Source organism: Cetorhinus maximus, chromosome 32 (genome assembly GCF_964194155.1).
Source record: "Cetorhinus maximus chromosome 32, sCetMax3.hap1.1, whole genome shotgun sequence".
In the NCBI taxonomy this organism is placed as follows: domain Eukaryota; kingdom Metazoa; phylum Chordata; class Chondrichthyes; order Lamniformes; family Cetorhinidae; genus Cetorhinus; species Cetorhinus maximus.
Genome location: NC_135910.1, coordinates 20,994,527 through 21,013,481, shown reverse-complemented (window position 1 = coordinate 21,013,481; position 18,955 = coordinate 20,994,527). Strand labels below are relative to the sequence as shown.

The 18,955-nt window shown below is 45.1% G+C and overlaps 1 protein-coding gene across 3 annotated transcripts in view; it reads right to left on the bottom strand.

Annotated features, from left to right (window-relative positions):
* Positions 1-18,270, bottom strand: part of LOC144671387 (latent-transforming growth factor beta-binding protein 4-like) — a 257,647-nt gene extending 239,377 nt beyond the window's left edge. For all 3 annotated transcript variants that reach the window (XM_078533270.1, XM_078533271.1, XM_078533272.1), the window contains exons 1-3: positions 18,055-18,270; positions 10,902-10,972; positions 1,723-1,999 (exon numbers count right to left, since the gene is read on the bottom strand). In XM_078533270.1, the coding sequence (XP_078389396.1) occupies positions 1,723-1,999; positions 10,902-10,972; positions 18,055-18,191 (485 nt within the window). In that variant the 5' untranslated portion in view covers positions 18,192-18,270. The remainder of the gene's footprint in view (positions 1-1,722; positions 2,000-10,901; positions 10,973-18,054) is intronic.
* Between the last annotated feature and the right edge of the window lie 685 nt (positions 18,271-18,955).

Below are 18,955 nucleotides of genomic sequence, written 5' to 3'. Positions count from 1 at the left end.
CTCCTATACCTGTCAACCCACATATATTGACATGTAAAATAAGCTGATTTTTCACCAATGCAACTGTTAATGTAATTAGTTTTTGAATAAAGGGTGATCACTGTTTCTCACTGACACAGAACGCAAAGCGATTTGCCTTGAATCTTGGTGATTGACAGCTTCTGTTTGTACATCAATTAGGTTAGAAATTATAAGAGATAAAGACAAAGACTTTCCCATTTGTCACAGCATCCAACCCAGCAAAACTCAGCACTCAATCACAAGTGAACTTCAAGCCCAATTTGGAGGTTCCAACAGCAACACTGATCTCAAGGTTACTTTGTGGGGGTTACATTACCCTCAGATTAGATTGCAGACTAATTTATGATACAGCCAGATTAACCAGATCTCTCCTTATCTCCGCTTTGCTTCCTGTCCAACATTGTCACTTCCACATTCCAAGGGTCTTTTCTGGAGCTCTGACTCTTCTTCATGTACAGGATGCCTCTTTGTGACATTAACCACAGGTACACGATCAGCTTTATGTGTATGCTGCAGACACTCAACTCTTCTTCTGCAACATCTCCATCCATCCAGCTCCACAGGGCTGACATCAAGTCATGGACCAATCAGGGCTTCCTTCACCTGAATATCAAGACAATCTTTGTCTTTGAACTCTGCCTCCATGCCACTGATTCCTTCCTTAGGCTGAACATTCAAATGTATCTGAGCTTCAAACTCCACACTGCCCACATTAACCGTTGGGCCCTCGCAAATGAAACTCTTCTCCATGTTTCTGTCACCTCCGGGCTTGATTACTCCAATGTCTTCCTCAATAGCCTCTCATCCGCAACTCACTAAACTCCAAACGGTCTGAAGTTCCTCTACCTTCTCCTCAGTGATCTATAGTGGCTCCGAGTGTTCATCTTCAAATCATTCCGTAGCCTTGCCCCAGCCAACCTCAACAAGTTCCTCCAGCTTTACATGCCTTCTGTCCATCGTACCCCATTGCCCTACAACTGGTGCCTGTGCCTTTAGCTAACTCAGTCCCAGTCCCTGCAATTCAGACCCCAAATCCCTTCACGTTTTCCCTCACCACTTCTAGAAATTTCTCGAAACCCATCCATTTAACCAGACTTTCAGCTACGTTTCTCAATCTCGCCCCTAAGGCTCAATATTTTTCCCTCTCTCACTTTTTCCTCTCTCTGAAAGCACAAGTTGCTGTTAATGTCAAGTTTTTTGAGTTGATGTCTTTGGTGGGGTTCCAGCCCTAAATAATATTACAGTGGACAGTTGCTCAGAGGGCAGAGTGAAGGACATATTTCAGACTGGATTCTCACAGAGAAAACTAAGCACATTAAAGGATAGTTCCTGTCAATAAAACCATTGAGTTGGGATGTCATCACATCAACCTTTGGTTCACACTACTCATCAATAGGTAGCAACATCTAAAGCCCATTAAGACACTGCCCACATTTGTGGTCTGTAAGAGCCAGCGTTGGTGCTGGCTGTAACTGTAGTTAACCCCTCTACCCATTTAATCCCCAGGAACACCAGTTTCTTGCTGATTCAACCTGTTAGCCACTTCTGTTGGTCCTGTACTTACACATTGCACATTCAGATTCTCCTGCACAAATCTGGGAGGAACAGCAATTGGCAGGATGGTTCTGCCCTCTAGGTGCAGTTAATTAACATCCTCCCCCCCCACAACTCCCTAGTTGTTAAGATTCCCTCAGTACTTACGTTAGCGGCTGCCATCGGACTGTGGACTTCTTTCGGCCAATGTAGCGAGTGTTCGATAGTTTCTTTCCTGCTGCTCTCTCCCTCTTTTCCTTCTTGCTGACACGGCCAATGGCCAAAGCTGGCAAAGGCTGTGTTTGGGGTGGGGATGTTGTGGGATTGGTCGGGAGCTGAATGTCAGTCACTATTTCACACCGTGTGCCCGCGAAGCCAGGTTTGCACACACAGGTCTGAGGTCTTTGGCAAAACCCACCATTCTGACAGCGTGGGAAGCAGATGGCTATAAAATAATCAAAACATAACCAATCAAGATGCAGCTCACTGAAGGGGAAAATCTCTGAAGTTCCGTCAATCTCCTCCATCCTGAAGGTGACAATTCTTGTTACAGACGCTCCCACCACCATTGCCCATTTCTCCCACTACCATTGCCCCTCAATAGTCCCACACTGGCCTACTAAACAGCAGCAGAACATGTACTCACATCCCAAAACAAGGCCTGTAGGACTCAGTCCGGAAACTTAGGGACTGTCTCTATTTAACCCAATGGCAAGGAACATAGGGACCATCTCCATTTAAGTGTCTGGGAAGATAGGGACCATCTTTATTTAAACCAGCATCTGGGAGCTTAGGAACTGTCTATATTTTGCACAGCGTTTGGTAATTTAGGGACTGTCTACATTTTACAAGGTGTCTGGGCTCTTAGGGACCATCTCTATTTAGCACATGGGTGGAATAAAATGTCATCCCTTTACCCACAGATTCAGCAGCGGAGGGCAGACATCGAGTTCTGACTTTCAATCCAATCAGCAACTTTCTCACCAACTGCTCTCATCCCATTCCCAATAAACAGCCAAGGGTCAGAAATCCTGACTTTCATCTGAGGAATGAGAATGTGTGACCAAGTACCTTATTCTAGCTTTGGGGAGAAGATAGATATTTAATGCACCCACAGGTATGTCTTACAGGCCTTAATATAAACATGACATATTAAATCACAAATTCTCCAGCTTTACAGAAGTGGAGCTGCTCAAATGATAATTGATATTTTAAAAATAAAATCAAGTGTTTAGTTGACACAGCATGTTAAATGTTGACTCTCTATGTTTGACATACACAGTAAATGGTAGGGCACTGAGGAGTGCGGAGGAACAAAGGGATCTGGGAGTTCAGATACATAATTCCCTGAAAGTGGCGTCACAGGTAGACAAGGTTGTAAAGAAAGCTTTTGGCATACTGGCCTTCATAAATCAAAGTATTGAGTATAGGAGTTGGGATGTTATGGTGAGGTTGTATAAGACATTGGTGAGGCCAACTTTGGAGTATTGTGTGCACTTCTGGTCGCCTAACTACAGGAAGGATATCAGTAAGATTGAGAGAGTGCAGAGAAGATTTACTAGGATGTTGCTGGGTCTTAAGGATTTGAGTGACAGGGAAAGATTAAACAGGTTAGGACTTTATTCCTTGGAGCGTAGAAGAATGAGGGGAGATTTGATAGAAGTTTACAAAATTGTGAGGGGTATAGACAGAGTAAATGCGAGTAGGCTCTTTCCACTTAGATTAGGAGAAATAAACACGAGAGGACATGGCTTTAGGGTGAAAGGGGAAAGGTTTAGGCGGAACGTTAGGGGGAACTTCTTCACTCAGAGAGTGGTGAGTGTGTGGAACGAGCTAACGTCTGACGTGGTAAATGCGGGCTCACTCTTAAATTTTAAGAATAAATTAGATAGATACATGGATGGGAGAGGTCTGGAGGGTTATGGACTAGGTGCAGGGCAATGGGACTAGCGGAATAATATTTTAGCACAGACTAGAAGGGCCGAATGGCCTGTTTTCTGTGCCGTAGTGTTCTGTGGTTCTATGGTTCTCTCACCTCTGGGCTCTGGGATTAAATTCAGCCCAGTTTGGTAAGCAAATTCCTCATTATCTGCTGGACACAAAGCTTCCATTACAAGAAGCAGCAGACTCAATCTAGTCACCTTATGTACGGTTACCAGACATCACAGAATCTTAGCGACACAGGAGGAGGCTGTTCAGCCCATCATGTCTGCAGCAGCTCTTCAAATGAGCATTATGACCTCGTGCCATTGCCTTTTCCCTGTACCCTTACACATTGTTTCTACTCAAATAATCTAATGTCCTCTTGAATGCCCCGATTGAACCTGCCTCCACCACACTTCCAGGCAGTGCATCCCAGACCCGAACCACTCGTTGTGTGAAAGTTTTTTCTCACGTCACACTTGCTTCTTTTGCAAATCACTTTAAATCTGTGCCCCCTCGTTCTTGATCCTTTTACGAGTGGGAACAGCAGGTAGCACCAGGGGGTCATTCTTTGCAAAGAGGTCAGCAGATGCCTGTTGTAGGCACTGATATGTCACATTAGCTCAGGAAGGAATGCTACTGAAATTGGGAATAAGTTACATTGCTGGGGTAGTATAAAGAAAGAACCTTATTCTGTAACCAACCCCGTGCTGTACCTGTCCTGGGAGTATTTGATAAGGACAGTGTAGAGGGAGTTTTACTCTGTATCTAAACCTGTGCATTATTTAAGTATTTAACTAGAGCAACAACTTTCATTTAAATAGCAGCTTTAACATAGTAAAACATCAGAAACGTTTATCAAACAAAAACTGACATCGAGCCACCTAAGGTGATGTTAGACCAACGACCTAAAGCTTTGTCAGCAAAATAGGCCTCTTGAAAGCAAAGGAAGTGGTGGAGAGGCAGGGATGTGGAGACATGGTGATGATCAGGAAGGGTGCATTGGGGGGAAGTTTTGCGGAGGGAGGTTTCAGGGGCTGGTTTCAGGGTTGGGTTGTTCAGGGAAGGGTTAAAGGGAGGGGGGGTCAGGGGAAGTCGGTAAGGCTGGGGTCAGGGAGTGGGAGTTTTGGGAAAGAGTTTTGGGGGGGTTGTTAGTTTTAGGGAGCAATTTTGGGGGGGCACAGGGAATTCCAGATCTTTGAGCCTAGGATTGGCCTCCTCCTCTTCCTAAGTTTCTACCGCCACCTACAGGGTAAATGTAGCTGATACATTGGCAGATGGTGAATCACAGAAAGTTGATCCTTCCATGATTCCCCATAAGAACCACAAACTCACGGGGTTGATGTTAGGGTGACACACTGCTAGGGATTATAGTGTGAGCCACAGCAGCAGATCAGTGACACTGGGGGAAGATCAGGGAGGCCGCAGATCTATACAGGGTGTGGTACATCGATACTGTTGCACTGTAACTAATGAATTTTTGGGAATGGAATCTGCTGTCCTTCCTCGGTCTGGCCTATGTGACTCCAGACCCACAGCAATGTGGTACACTCTTAGCTGCCCTGTGAAATGCCCTGTATAATAGAATAAAACAGGATGGGCTGCCCAGCATCAGCCTATAGGAACTAGAAACCACAATGACACGCTCAGCCCAACCAATCCTTGAAAAGTCCTCCTCAATAACATCTGGGGGGGCTTGTGCCAGAATTGGGAGAGCTGTCCCTAAGACTAGTCAAACAACAGCCTGACGTAGTCATACTCATCAAATCGTACCTTAGGCAATGTCTCAGACACCACCATCGTCATACCTGATTGTGTCCTTATGTCCTGTCTCTCCAGCAGGGCAAACTGACCAGAGTGGATGGCATGCTGGTACACAGTCAGGAGGGGGTTGCCCTGGGAGTTCTCAACACTGACTCTAGACTCCATGAAATCTCATGGCATCAGGTCAAACATGGGCAAGGGAATCTCCTACTGATTACCACTTCCCCCCACCACCGCTCACTTTAGATGATGAATCAGTGCCCCTCCGTGTTGAGTATGACTTGGGAGAAGCGCTGAGGGTGGCAAGGGCACAGAATGTACTCTGGGTGGAGTCCATCACCAAGGACAGGATTTTCCCTTTGTTGGGTGGGGGCAGTGGATGGGCCCAGGAACAGCGTGAAACGGACCAATTAACAGCCTGTCAGCGTGAAACGCACGCTGAGAACATCAGCGCTGCCGGGATAGGGGCAGGAGGAGCGCGAGCGCTAAAGTTTGCGCATGCACAGAAGACCAGGCATTGAGAACTCCCTGAAGGTACAGAGCTGCCTCAGGGAGCTGAAGAATTTTACAATGAAAAATAAAGATTTTAAAAATAAAGGAAACGTGTCCCCATATGTCACTCAGTCACATGAACAAGGACATATTAAAAATTATATTTAGAAGATTTTTTTAAATTACTGTTGGAAACTTCATCCCTCCCGTGGGTGAGGTTTCCTAAAAAATGCAAAGACTGCCTGGCCTATTCGCCCGCCCGCCAACCGTAAGGTTGGACAGGCAGCGAAAAATACAATTTAATTGCTAGTTTAATGGTCTTAATAGGTCTCTTCATTGTCGGTGGGCGCGTTACCAACTCTCGCGCGCACCCGCCGACCGAAATATCGCATGAGTGCGCAATGACGTCGGATTCTCACCTGACGTCATCACACATTATTTTACTCCCGATTAGGTCGGGCACACGGGACATAAAATTCTGCCTCAAAAGTGGTTCAGTAGCAGCGAACTGGCTGCCAGCTGATGGTCTGTGGCAGGTGGGGAGGGAACCAACAAGAGGGAAAAACCTACGTGACCTCATCCTCACCAATCTACCTACATGCATCTGTCCATGACAGTATTAGTAGGGATGACCACGCACTGTCCTTGTGGAGGGGAGATCTGGTCTTCACATTGAGGATACCCTCTATTGATTTGTACATCACTGTGCTACATAGGATAGATTCAGATCAGATCAGGCAGCTCAAAACTGGATATCGATAACTCACCGTGAGCCATCAGCAGCAGGATTGTATTCAATTACAATCTATAACCTCAAGGCCTGATATATCCCTCAATTTACCATTACCACCCAGCTGGGGGATCAAGGTTGGTTCAATGAAAAGTGCAGGAGGGCATGCCAGGAACAGCACCAGGAATACCTAAAAATTACGTGGTGAAGCTACACAGGACTACTTGCATGCCACATAGCGGATGTAGCATGTTACAGACAAAACAAAGTGATCTCACAACCAACAGATCTAAGCTCTGCAATCCAGCCACATCCAGTCGTGATGCTCGTCTTCAACAAATTTGATTCGCTCCACATGATATCAAGAAGTGGCTGAAAGCATATGATACTGCAAAGGCTATGGACCCGGACAACAGCCGGGCTATAGTCACTGAAGACTTGTGCTCCATAAGTAGCATGCTCTTAGCCAAACTGCTCCATTACAGTCACAACACTGGCATCTGCCTGACAATGTGGAAAATTGCCGAGGGATAGAAAATAGGACAAATCCAACCGGCCAATTATCACCCCTAAGTCTATTCTCGATTGTGAGAAAACTGGTGGAAATTGTGGTTGACAGTGCTATCAAGCTCCTGCTCATTGATGATCGGATTCTGCCAGGTCCACTCATTACTGACCTCATTACTGTTTTGGTTCAAACATGGACAAAAACGCTGAATTCCAGATGTGGTTGGAGAGACTACCCTTGACATCGAGGTAGCATTTGACCAAGTGTGGCATCATGGAGCTCGAGTAAAATTGAAGTTGATGGGAATCAGGAAAAACTCTCCACTGGTTGGAGTCATACCTAACACAAAGGAAGATTGTTGTGGTTGTTAGAGATTAATCATCTCAGTCCCAGGACATCGCTGCAGGAGTTCCTCAGGGTAGTGTCCAAGGCCCAACCATCTTTAGCTTCTTCATCAAAGACCTTCCCTCTATCAAAAGGCCAGAAGTGGAGATGTTCGCTGATGATTGCACAATGTTCAGCACCATTCATAATTCCTCAGATACTGAAGCAGTCGGTGCCCATATGCAGTAAGATCTGGACTGATAAATAGCGAGTAACATTCATGTCACACAGTTCCAGGCAATGACCATCTCCAACAAGACAGAGGCTAACCATTTCTCCCTGACATTTAATGGCATTACCATCGCTGAATCCCCACTATCAACATCCTGGGAGTTACCATTGACCAGAAATTGAACTGGACTAGCCGTATAAATACTGTGGCTACAAGAGCAGGTCAGAGGCTGAGAATTTTGCAGTGAGTAACTCACCTCCTGACTCCCCAAAGCCTGTCCACCATCTACAAGACACAAGTCAGGAGTGTAATGGAATACTCCCCACTTGCCTGGATGAATGCAGGTCCCACAACACTCAACAAGTTCAACAGTATCCAGGACAAAGCACCCTGCTTGATTGACATCACATCCACAAACATTCACTCCCTTCACCACCGATGCACAGTGGCAGCAGTTTGTACCATCTACAAGATGCACTGCAGGAACACTTTGACAGCACCTTCCAAACATGCAACCTCTACCATCTAGAAAAACAAAGAGCAGCTGATGCATGGGAACACCGCCATCTGCAAGTTCTCTTCCAAGCTACAAACCATCCTGTCTTGGAACTATATCACTGTTCCTTCACTGTTTCTGTGTTAAAATCCTGAAACTCCCTCCCTAATAGCAGTGTGGGTGTACCTACACCACATGAACTGAAGCAGTTTAAGTAGCAGCTCAGCCCCATCTTCTCAAGGATGGGCAATAAATGTTGGCCTTTCCAGGAATTCCCAAATTCCATGAACAAATAAGAAAAACTACCAATTGGCTTCAATCCTCAATTGTTTTAAGACACTGCACTGAGTAACAAGACCCCTTTAAGATAAAAGGAATTGCAATTTCTCCATTAAACTCACTTGAAAGTTCAGTTGATTCAAGTCAGACTCTCTCTGAAGTTTGTCTTTTCCTGTTGGACATCTTGTTGGGCTGTAAAATGTACCAGGTGTTGCTGCTCAAACACCATCAATCATATTTGTAGCCTGTAAGCAGCCACTGACCCTGCTTTATGCTGGGACACAGTAGCTTGGCACAGTTTGTATGATTAAAAAATAAGCTTTGGTGACAGCATCTGCTAAAATTCCAAATTTTGCTGCATTTCTGTTTCTGATAGAAGGTAACTGTGTCTGCGATACAGAAGTCAGACTGAAGCTTAGTTTGTTTAAGCCACATCAAGGCGGGTACAACATTAAACTCAGATATCTCACTCTGCTGAAGTGCAAAAGAGGAGAATTGGCTGAACAATTTCAAGATTCTTTCAAGGCCAAAGGCAGGAGTGGGGGGCGAAGGGGGTAAGGAGCGGGGAATGGGGGTGGGGGAAGAAGGCAGGGGGCAGGGGACCATCCAAGATGGTATGTCTGCTGGAACAGGTGGATGAACCTTCTCCCAGATGCAGACCCTGTGGGTCAGGGCACCTGTGCAACAAGGTCACAGTCCCATTGTCAGCGGGAAACAGGTGTCGGCAGATCTCAGGGAGATGACAAGCAGCTCAACTCTTGGAAGGAGAAGTTAAAGCAATCTCCTCGCCAGCTAGCCCTTGCTGAGACTCTATATCTGGGTCAGACACAAGGGCAGAGCTGAGATGGAGATGTAGGTCACAGTGACCCTCCTGAAAAAGAACGCCAATGATCTTGAGGTCTTTCGCATACTCCAAACACACAGCTCTCCGTGGGACTGGTGTGATGTCTGCAGGCAGCAAAACACAGAGTTTCAATAGAAAAAGGAGTGTGTTACACTGACAGTTTTCAGACTTGCTGAAGAGGGAACCATATTGGAAACTGGAAAGAGCACAATTCAGCTGGGGTTACATGAACGACAAAAGTCACATTTAATTCCCATCTTTCCTGAAGGTGCCTACTCTTAGGGTACAGACACCTCACCTGGGATATGGACAGCTACTCAGATGGTCACACATCGGGAGTCAGTCTAGATTGTAAGAATAGCAACAACATCCCATCCCCACAATATCCACCTGTATTTTCCACAGGACTCCCTGGATGTGATCAAGGGCAGAAATCCTGGTTGATTTTCCTCCTGACTCACGTTGCATGTGGTCAGTTAGACTCACCCTAAGCAACACCCACTAACTCAGCACAGACTAAGGATTAAACCTGGTCAGGAAAAAGGCCATTGATAAGCAACAGCATAGTGGACTCATAATTAAGGTCACAACATGTGGAATCAAGGGGTAAGTAGTAGAATGGATAGCAAGCTGGCTATAAAACAGAGAGTAGGAGTTAACATTAGTCATTCAGATTGGCAAATGGTGAGAAGTGATGTTCCACAAGGTTCGCTACTGGGGTCACTTTTGTCCACAATTTACATAAAGAATAAGAGATACTATTTCAAAATTTGCAGATGACATAAAATTAGGGGATGTAGTTAATAGACTGCGACAAAATACAGGAAAACATTAACAAGCTTGCAAAATGGGCAAGTAATTAGCAAATGAGCTTCAATATAGGTAAGTGCGAGGTGGAAGTAGTAGGAAGAATGAAAGGAAAATAAGCGTCTAAATAAGACAGAGGAATAGGGGCTACAGATACATTGACCACTAAAGGTAGCAAATACAGCTTAATAAGGCCAGGAAAAAAAAGCAAACCAGACACTGGGGTTCATTTCTAGGGTAATAGAATTGAAAAGCAGAGAATTCCTGTTAAACCTACTATGAGCCTTTGTTAAATCACTGTTGCAGCAGTGTGCACAGTCTGGTCTTCATATTATAAAAAGAATACAGAGGCACTGAGGAAAGATTTACTAGAATAATACCAGAACTGAGAGGTTATAACTATCTGGAAATGTTGAAAAGGGATTGGTCTCTTTCTGCTAGAAAAGAGAGGACAGAGGGGTGACCTGTTCAAGGTTTTTAAGATTCTGGAAGGGTTTGATAGGGTAGACAGAGAGATGTTTCCACTTATGGTGGAGAACAGAACTAGGGGCCACCAATAGAAAATAATCATTAATAAATCCAATTGGGAATTCAGAAGAAACTTCTTCAACCAGAGAATGGTGAGAATGTGGAACTCACTCCCATAGGGAGTGGTTGAGGTAAAGAGTATAGATACATTTAAGGGGAAGTTGCATGGACACCTGAGGGAGAAAGCAATGGAAAGATATGTTGATGGGGTGAGATGAAGAGGGGTAGGAGGAGGCTGGTGTGGAGCATAAACACCAGCATGGACCAGCTGGGCCGAATGGCCTGTTTCTGTGCTGTAAATACTGTGTAATTCTTTGAATGGCACTGGGTGCAGGACCTGTCCATTGAACCAGTAGCTATATGTGGATGTTCCTTCCATCCTCACTGCTTTTATATGGAACATTTCAGAAAGGGACTTACGCTTTGTGCATTTTCTGGTCTGGAGTCCTAATATCCATCCTTTGCAGCAGCCACTGCCACAGACATTCAGACTGCAATAAAATACAAGCAACAGGTTACAACCCTACACATTTAACCAGAGACGGGGGAAGGAGAAGTGGAGAGATGGAGAAGGAATGGGTAGAAGGAATGGAGTTGAATTGCCCTACAGGAAAGTACATGGTCATTCAGCAAGGACAGGGTCCAGCATGGCTATGATACACTTTCACAGTCAGATACCCTCCGGCACTTTCTCTCTAGCCTCACATATAAAGAACAGTCACAGGTACAAAGTAATGGAAGACCATCAGTTCCTGTGTGGGATCACACCAGCAAGATCAGGAAAAGAGGATAACAAATGGAAGGAAATGTCTCCCCACAAACACGATCGGAAGTAAAACAGGGGGTGTCAGAAGCAGAATTTTGGGGGATTGTTTGCAAAGGATTAAACTAGAGCTGGACAAGAAGGACATCAAACCAGAATGGGAAATGGGGAGAGGGATGGGTAGAAGGACGGGTACAGGATGGGGAACTCTCTACAGTGGAATGGGCAAGTTGTTTGATTCCTCATTCAGGATCTCATTTGATTTCCCAAAGCAGGTCCTTAAAAACAGGAACCGAATCTCATTGCATTTAGAATGCAGAATGAGCCAATTGCTGTTCAGCCACAATGCCTCATTCCTGCTGGAGCTTGAAGGTGCCCTCAATGCCTCTATACTCCCTATACCCTACTGGGGCACTCACTACACAGGCACAGACACACACACAGGTGCACAGGTGCAAACTCCCTTGGTACAGTAGCACAATAGTGGGGAAATTGATCCCCTGGTTTAGCATCAGGACAGAAATCAGAAACATCCTAGATTACCACCTCAGTTAATGGATTTCAGCTGTTGGACACCTAACATTAGCCTCAGAATGAAAGAAAGACATATTATCAAAATGGTGAGAGATTGCAGAGCTCGGAGATGCAGAGGGATCTGGGTGTCTCAGTGCATGAACCACAGAAGGCTAGTATGCAGGTATAGCAAGTAATTAGGAAAGCTAATAGAATGTTATCATTTGTGCAAGAGGAATTGAATACAAAAGTAGAGAGATTATGCTTCAATTATACAGGGCACTAGTGAGACTATGTCTGGAGTACTGTGTATAGTATTGGTCACCTTATATAAGGAAGGATGTAAATCCGTTGGAAGCAGTTCAGAGAAGGATTACAAGACTAATACCTGGAATGGGCAGGAAAGGTTATGAGGAAAGGTTGGACAGGCTAGGCTTGTATCCACTGGAGTTTAGAAGAGTAAGAGGCAACTTGATTGAAATATACAAGATCCTGAGGGAACGTGACAGGGTGGATGTGGACAGGATGTTTCCTCTTGTGGGAGAGTTTAAAACTAGGGGTCACTCTTTAAAAATAAGGGGTCGCCCATTTAAAACAGAGATGAGGTGAATTTTTTCTCTCAGACGGTCACGAGTCTTTGGAATTCTCTTCCTGAAAAGGCAGTGGAAGAAGAGTCTTTGAATATTTTCAAGGCAGAGGTGGATAGATTCTTTGTAAGCAAGGGGGTGATAGGTTATCGGGGATAGGTGAAATGCAGTTTTGAGGTTACTATCAGATCAGTTATGATCTTATTAAATGGCGGAACAGGCTTGAGGGGCCAAATGGTCTACTCTTGCTTCTTGTCTGTATGTTCGTATGCTTAGGAACATGGGGCCTTTGAGAGGGCTGACTGCAGACAATGTCACAGTTCCTGTTCCTCTCACTGACCAGTGGATCCAACTAGAATATTAATCCCAACTCCCAGGAGATGCAGTCACTGATGACAACACGACTTCCCCACTGAGTCTGAATAATTTTCAGACTGGAGAGTTTCAGATCAGGATGTCAAGTGCCCAGGATAAGGCAAACTTATCTCACTGGCTTCCAGTGAGATACATGCGGCTGTGTATTTGTGTCAAGAGTACACAGAACATCAAGGGTACAAACACCTTTTGAAGCAGAATTTATTGGGCTCCCTTAAGGCCAAGCTCCACTTTTCAACAGCAGAAACACCCAAGAGATCACAAAGACACTTGGAAAATCCCAGGCCCCACAATCAACAATTTAGTTCAAAATCTTCAAACAACCCAAATTGCTGGAATTCAGATGCTGGTGTCGCCAATTCCCTGGAACTCTCCCTCTCTACATAATGTCTTCGTTGTTCAAGGGTTCTCATCAAGCTCCAAGAGCTACCTCAGCTGGTAGAGCTGTTAAACTGGCACTATCAATGTTATCAAACACCTCGCTTTAACCAACTGGCCACTGAATTAACCAGCCATACCTAGGATTAAAGAAGCTAAATAAACATAAGCCCTATCTCCCTTCCCTCACATTTTTTTTTCCTTTGGTGATTTGTTGTTGTCCATTGTCTTCTGATGGGACTCTTCGTCCCTCAAACAAATACCTCCTTCTGTTCAATAACCATTACCTCCAGGAAGGTTTTGGCTTAACTGCCTCACACCAAATGTGGTAACAATGGAGGAAGTACGATTAGAAACACAGAAAATAGGAGCAGGAGTATGTCATTCGGCCCTTCAAGCCTGCATATGATCATGGCTGATCCTCTGATGGCTGCACTAGGGTTAGGGTTAGGGATCTAATGGCTGATCCTCCACAGCCTTCTGTGGTAGAGAATTCCATAGGTTCACCACCCTCTGAGTGAAGACGTTTCTACTCATCTTGGCCCTAAATGGTCTACCCCGCATCCTGAGACTATGACCCCTTGTTCTAGAAATCCACCCAGAGAAAATATCATCCCTGCATCCAGTCTGTCCAGACCTGCCAGAATTTTATATGTTTCAATGAAATCCCCTCTCATTCTTCTAAACCCCAGTGAATACAGGCCTAGTCAACCCAATCTCTCCTCAAATAACAATCTGCCATCCCAGGAATCGGGGTCTAGTGAACCTTCGCTGCACTCCCTCAATGGCAAGTATATCCTTTCTTATGTAATAAGACCAAAACTGTACACAATACTCCAGCTGTGGTCTCACCAAGGCCCTGTACAACTGCAGCAAGACATCCTTGCTCCTGTACTCAAGTCCTCTCGCAATGAAGGCCAATATACCATTTGCCTTCTTAACTGTTTGCTGCACTGCATGCTTGCTTTCAGTGATTGGTGTACAAGGACACCCAGGTCCCTCTTTTCCATCCACATTTCCCAATCTATTACCATTTAAATAATACTCTGCCATCCTGTTTTTCCTACCAAAGTGGATAACGTCACACTTATCCAGCTTATACTGCATCTGCCATGTACTTGCCCACTCACTCAACCTGTCTAAATCGCCTCGAAGCTTCTTAACACCCTCCTCATCGCTCACATTCCCACTAAGTTTTGTGTCATCAGCAAACTTGGAAATATTACATTTGGTTCCCTCATCCAAATCATTGATATATATTGTGAATAGCTGGGGCCCAAGCACTGATCCCTGTGGAACCCCACTAGTCACTGCCTGCCAATCCGAAAAAGACCCATTTATTCCTATTCTCTGTTTCCTGTCTGCTAACCAATTCTCAATCCATGCCAATATATTACTCCCAATCCCATGTGGTTTAATTTTACACACTAACCTCTTATGTGGGACTTTATCAAAAGCTTTCTGAAAATCCAAATACACCACATCCACTGGTTCTCCCTTATCTATTCTGCATGTAACATGGTTACGGCTTTTTTCTCAGGTCTATTTTATTAGCAGCTGTTGACATTTCACTGATAGCAAATCCACTGTCCCCATCAGTGTGACACCTGGATAAACTTTACTCAAGTACAGGATGTTAAGGGGGAAAGCAGAGGTTGCCAGGGGTTATGAACAGTCCAAACTACTTGTTTACACTGTAAAAATTGATAGTTTTTGATCGAGCACAGCTCCAGAATGGTTCAAACAGCATATCTTCAATCTCAAATTCTCATCAAAACTCACATCTTAAACAGTTGACAAAAGCAAGGAAATCATACCAAATCTTTATAAATCACTATTCAGACCTCAGGTGGAGTTTTGTGTTCAATTCTCGGCTTCGCACTTTAGGAAGGATGTTTTGGAGAGGGTGCAGAGGAGATTTATTAGAATGTAGCTAGGGTTGAGGGATTTCAGTTAATGTGGAAAGACTGGAGAAGCTGGAGTTATTCTCCTTAGATCAGAGAAGGTTACTAGGGGATTTAATAGATGTGTTCAAAATTGCTAAGAATTTTTATAGAGAAACTGCTTCCAGTGGCAGGAGGGTCAGTAACCAGAAGAGACAGAGTTAAGCTGATGGGTAAAAGCACTAGCGGCATGAAAATTCTGTTTTGCACAGTGAGTTATGATCTGGAATATGCAGCCTAAAAGGGTGGTGGAAGCAGATTCAATAACATTCAAAAGAGAATTGGATAAATGCCTGAATGTGGAGGGAGCAAGCGAATGGGATTAGTTGTACTCTTGCAAAGTGAAACTTTCCATTGCTCCACAGTCTTCTGTGAAGATATGATTTAAAGATTTTCGCTCTTGATCTATCACCCACCCCGCCCCTCTCTCTCCAACCCCACCCCCTTTCCTCCATCCCTCATCTCTTTCTCCATACCACGCCTCTGTCTCTACATCCTTCTCCCCCACTCTTCATTCCCCACCTCACCACCGTCCCCATCTCCCACCTTTATCTCTACCCCATTATTCCTCTCTCCTTTACCCCTCCCCCTTTTACACTTCCATGGCTGAGGTGTTAGTTGTGGTTCAGTGCGTAGCATTCATGCCCCTGAGTTGGAAAGTTATGAGTTCAGAATTCCTCTCCAGCACTTGGCCACACAAGTCAAAGTTGATGTTCCAATACAGTACTGAGGGAGTGTTGCACTGTCAGGGTTGTCTTTGTTTAGATGAGACCTTAAGCTAAGCCCTCTCAGGTGGGTGTAAAAGATCCCATGAGACTATTTGGAAGCGGGGGGGTTGGGGGGGGGGGGGGGGTGAGGGGGAGTTATTCCCATTGTTCTACATGGGATTGGGGGTAATATATTGGCATGAATTGAGAATTGGTTAGCAGACAGGAAACAGAGTAGGAATATATGGGTCTTTTTCGGAGTGGTAGGCAGTAACTAGTGGGGTACTGCAGGGATCAGTGCTTGGACCCCAGCTATTCATAATATATGTCAATGATTTGAATTAGGGAACTAAATATAATATTTTCAAGTTTGCTGATGACACAAATCTTGGTGGGAATGTGAATGATGAGGATATTAAGAGGCTTCAAGGCAATTTAGACAAGTTGAGTGAGTGGGCAAATACATGGCAGATACAATATAACGTGGATAAGTGCAAAGTTAACTTCTTCGGCAGGAAAAACAGAATGGCAGAGATTTAAATGGTGATAGATTGGGAAATGTTGATGTACAAAGGGACCTGGGTGTCCTTGTACACCAATCACTGAAAGCAAACATGCAGGTGCAGCAAGCAGTTAAGAAGGCAAATGGTATATTGGCTTTCATTACGAGAGGACTTGTGTACAGGAGCAAGGATGTCTTACTGCAGCTTCACAGGGCCTTGATGAGACCACAACTGGAGTATTATGTGCAGTTTTGGTCTCATTACCTAAGAAAGGAGATACTTGCCATAGAGGGAGTGCAGTGACGGTTCACCAGACTGATTCCTGGGATGGCAGGACTGTCGTATGAAGAGGGATTGGGCCGACTGGGCCTGCATTCACTGGAGTTTAGAAGAATGAGAGGGGATCTCATTGAAATGTATAAAATTCTGACAGGGCTGGACAGACTGGATGCAGGGATGATGTTTCCTGTGGCTGGGGGCCTAGAACAAAGGGTCACAGTCTCAGGATATGGGATAGACCATTTAGGACTGAGATGAGGAGAAACTTCTTCACTCAGAGGGTGGTGAACCTGTGGAATTCTCTACCACAGAGGCTGTGGAGGCCAAGTCCCTGAATATATTTAAGAAGGAAATAGATACATTTCTAGATTCTAAAGATGTCAATGTTTCTGGGGAGAGAGTGGGAGGGAGTACGGTGTTGAGGTAGAGGATCAGCCATGATCATACTGAATTGTTGAGCAGACTACAAGGGCTGAATGACCTACTCCTGCTCCTATTTTCTATGTTTCTTACAGACAATCTTTATCCCTCAAACAACACCAAACAGATGATCTGATCAATAACATATTGCTGTTAGTGGGAGCTTGCTGTGCACATTTCCTACAATACAGCACTGCTTACACTTCAAAAGTACTTCATTGGCTGTAAAGCGCTTTGGGGCGTCCTGACCTGGTGAAAGGCGCTACAGAAATGCAAGTCTTTCTTTTCTCCGCCCCCCCCCCCCCCCCCACCCCCAGTGAAGCCCTTTCAGCCTCAAGTCCCAGACTAAACCTGCTGACAGCAGGTGTCCCAGAGCCGGTACCTCCCCACCCGACCCCTCGGCCAGTGCCACAGCCTCCAGTGCTCGGAGTGTTTGAGTTGAATCCTCTCATCCTGTTCTCTGCTGCAGAGGAGCTGCTGGATGTGAGCTCGGTTTAAAACTAATCAGCTGGGATTTGAAATGTCACCAAATCCGCCTTGACAGACAGATTCAGTGCTGGCAATTAAATGTATTTATTAACCCAAAGGCTGTTGCTGCAGGTGAGGAACACGGTTCCGAATTAGACACACGGGAATGGAATAGAGAGATGGAAGTATTAGGAGATTAAAGCCCTAGATTAAATACTGGCGCCTCTCGCAATGAAACAGCAGCCACAGATCTACAAACATCTTCAAGAGCGGCATAAAAACTGAGAAGCAGAGCTGGAGAAACTTAGAAGTGAAAATTTAAAAAGATCCGCTTCTCAGAAATTCTTGAGAACAGACTTTACATTAACCGTGAAACTGCATCATAAACTGCACTGAAATTACATTCACACCATAATAAATTACACAATTCGGAATTAAAACTATTAAAAATTAAATTCACAATTTCAAAATTCCACTAGTAAAGAGTATTTAAATTGTATCAAGTTAAATAAAAATGTTACCGCTGCATTGACTTAAATTTCAAACTCTTTTGAAAAGGATATTTTAAGTTGCATTGAAACAGTTCGGGAAGTGGCAGAGGGTTTGTGTGGAAGTCCCAGGTTTCCCCGCTCCTCACCTCGCTCCCCGCAGTCCCGGTCTCCCCGGAGCCAAGCGCCGATTGTGGGGGTGGCTGGGGTGCCCGCCCCGGGTCAGGAGAGTGAGAGTCAGGCACAAGCCCAGAGCTGCAGCCCCGAACCCTTGGCACTGCCACATGCTGCCTGGGACCGGGCTAAACCCGGCTTCGCGATTCGCTCACACACTGAGGCTCCTGCATTCACCCAGAGCCCGGTACCTCAGGGGCAGCCTCTTCCTCCTCCTCCTCCTCCCTCTCCCTCCTTCACTTTCTCTCTCTCTCTCTCTTTTCACTTTCTCTCCCTGTTTTTCTCTTTCTCCCTTCTCTGTCCCTTTGGATTTTTTTTTATGAATGAGCCTCCTGTAACTTTTTGTATTAAATTCTACCCAATCAGCTGGGCCCTGACACACAGTCTGACAACGCTCCAATCAGGAGCCGAGGAAGGTGACTGGGCGGAGCATCAGAGACAGTGGGATAGTGACAGGATAGAGAGAGAGAGAGAAAGTGACAGGGTGGAGAGAGAGAGAGAAAATGACAGGATGGAGACAGAGAGAAAGTGACAGGGTGGAGAGAGGGAGAAAGTGACAGGGTGGAGAGAGAGAGAAAGTGACAGGGTGGAGGGCAAGTGGCAGAATGAAGAGAGGGAGGAAGTGACTGGATGGAGAGAGAGAGAGAAAGTGACAAGATGGAGAGAAAGTGGCAAGATGAAGAGAGAGAAAGTGACTGGATGGAGAGGGAGAAAGTGACAGGATGGAGAGGGAGAAAGTGACTGGATGGAGAGGGAGAAAGTGACAGGATGGAGAGAGAGAGAGAGTGACAAAATGGAGAGAAAGTGACAAGATGGAGAGAAAGTGACAGGATGGAGAGGGAGAAAATGACAGGACGGAGAGAGAGAAAGTGACAA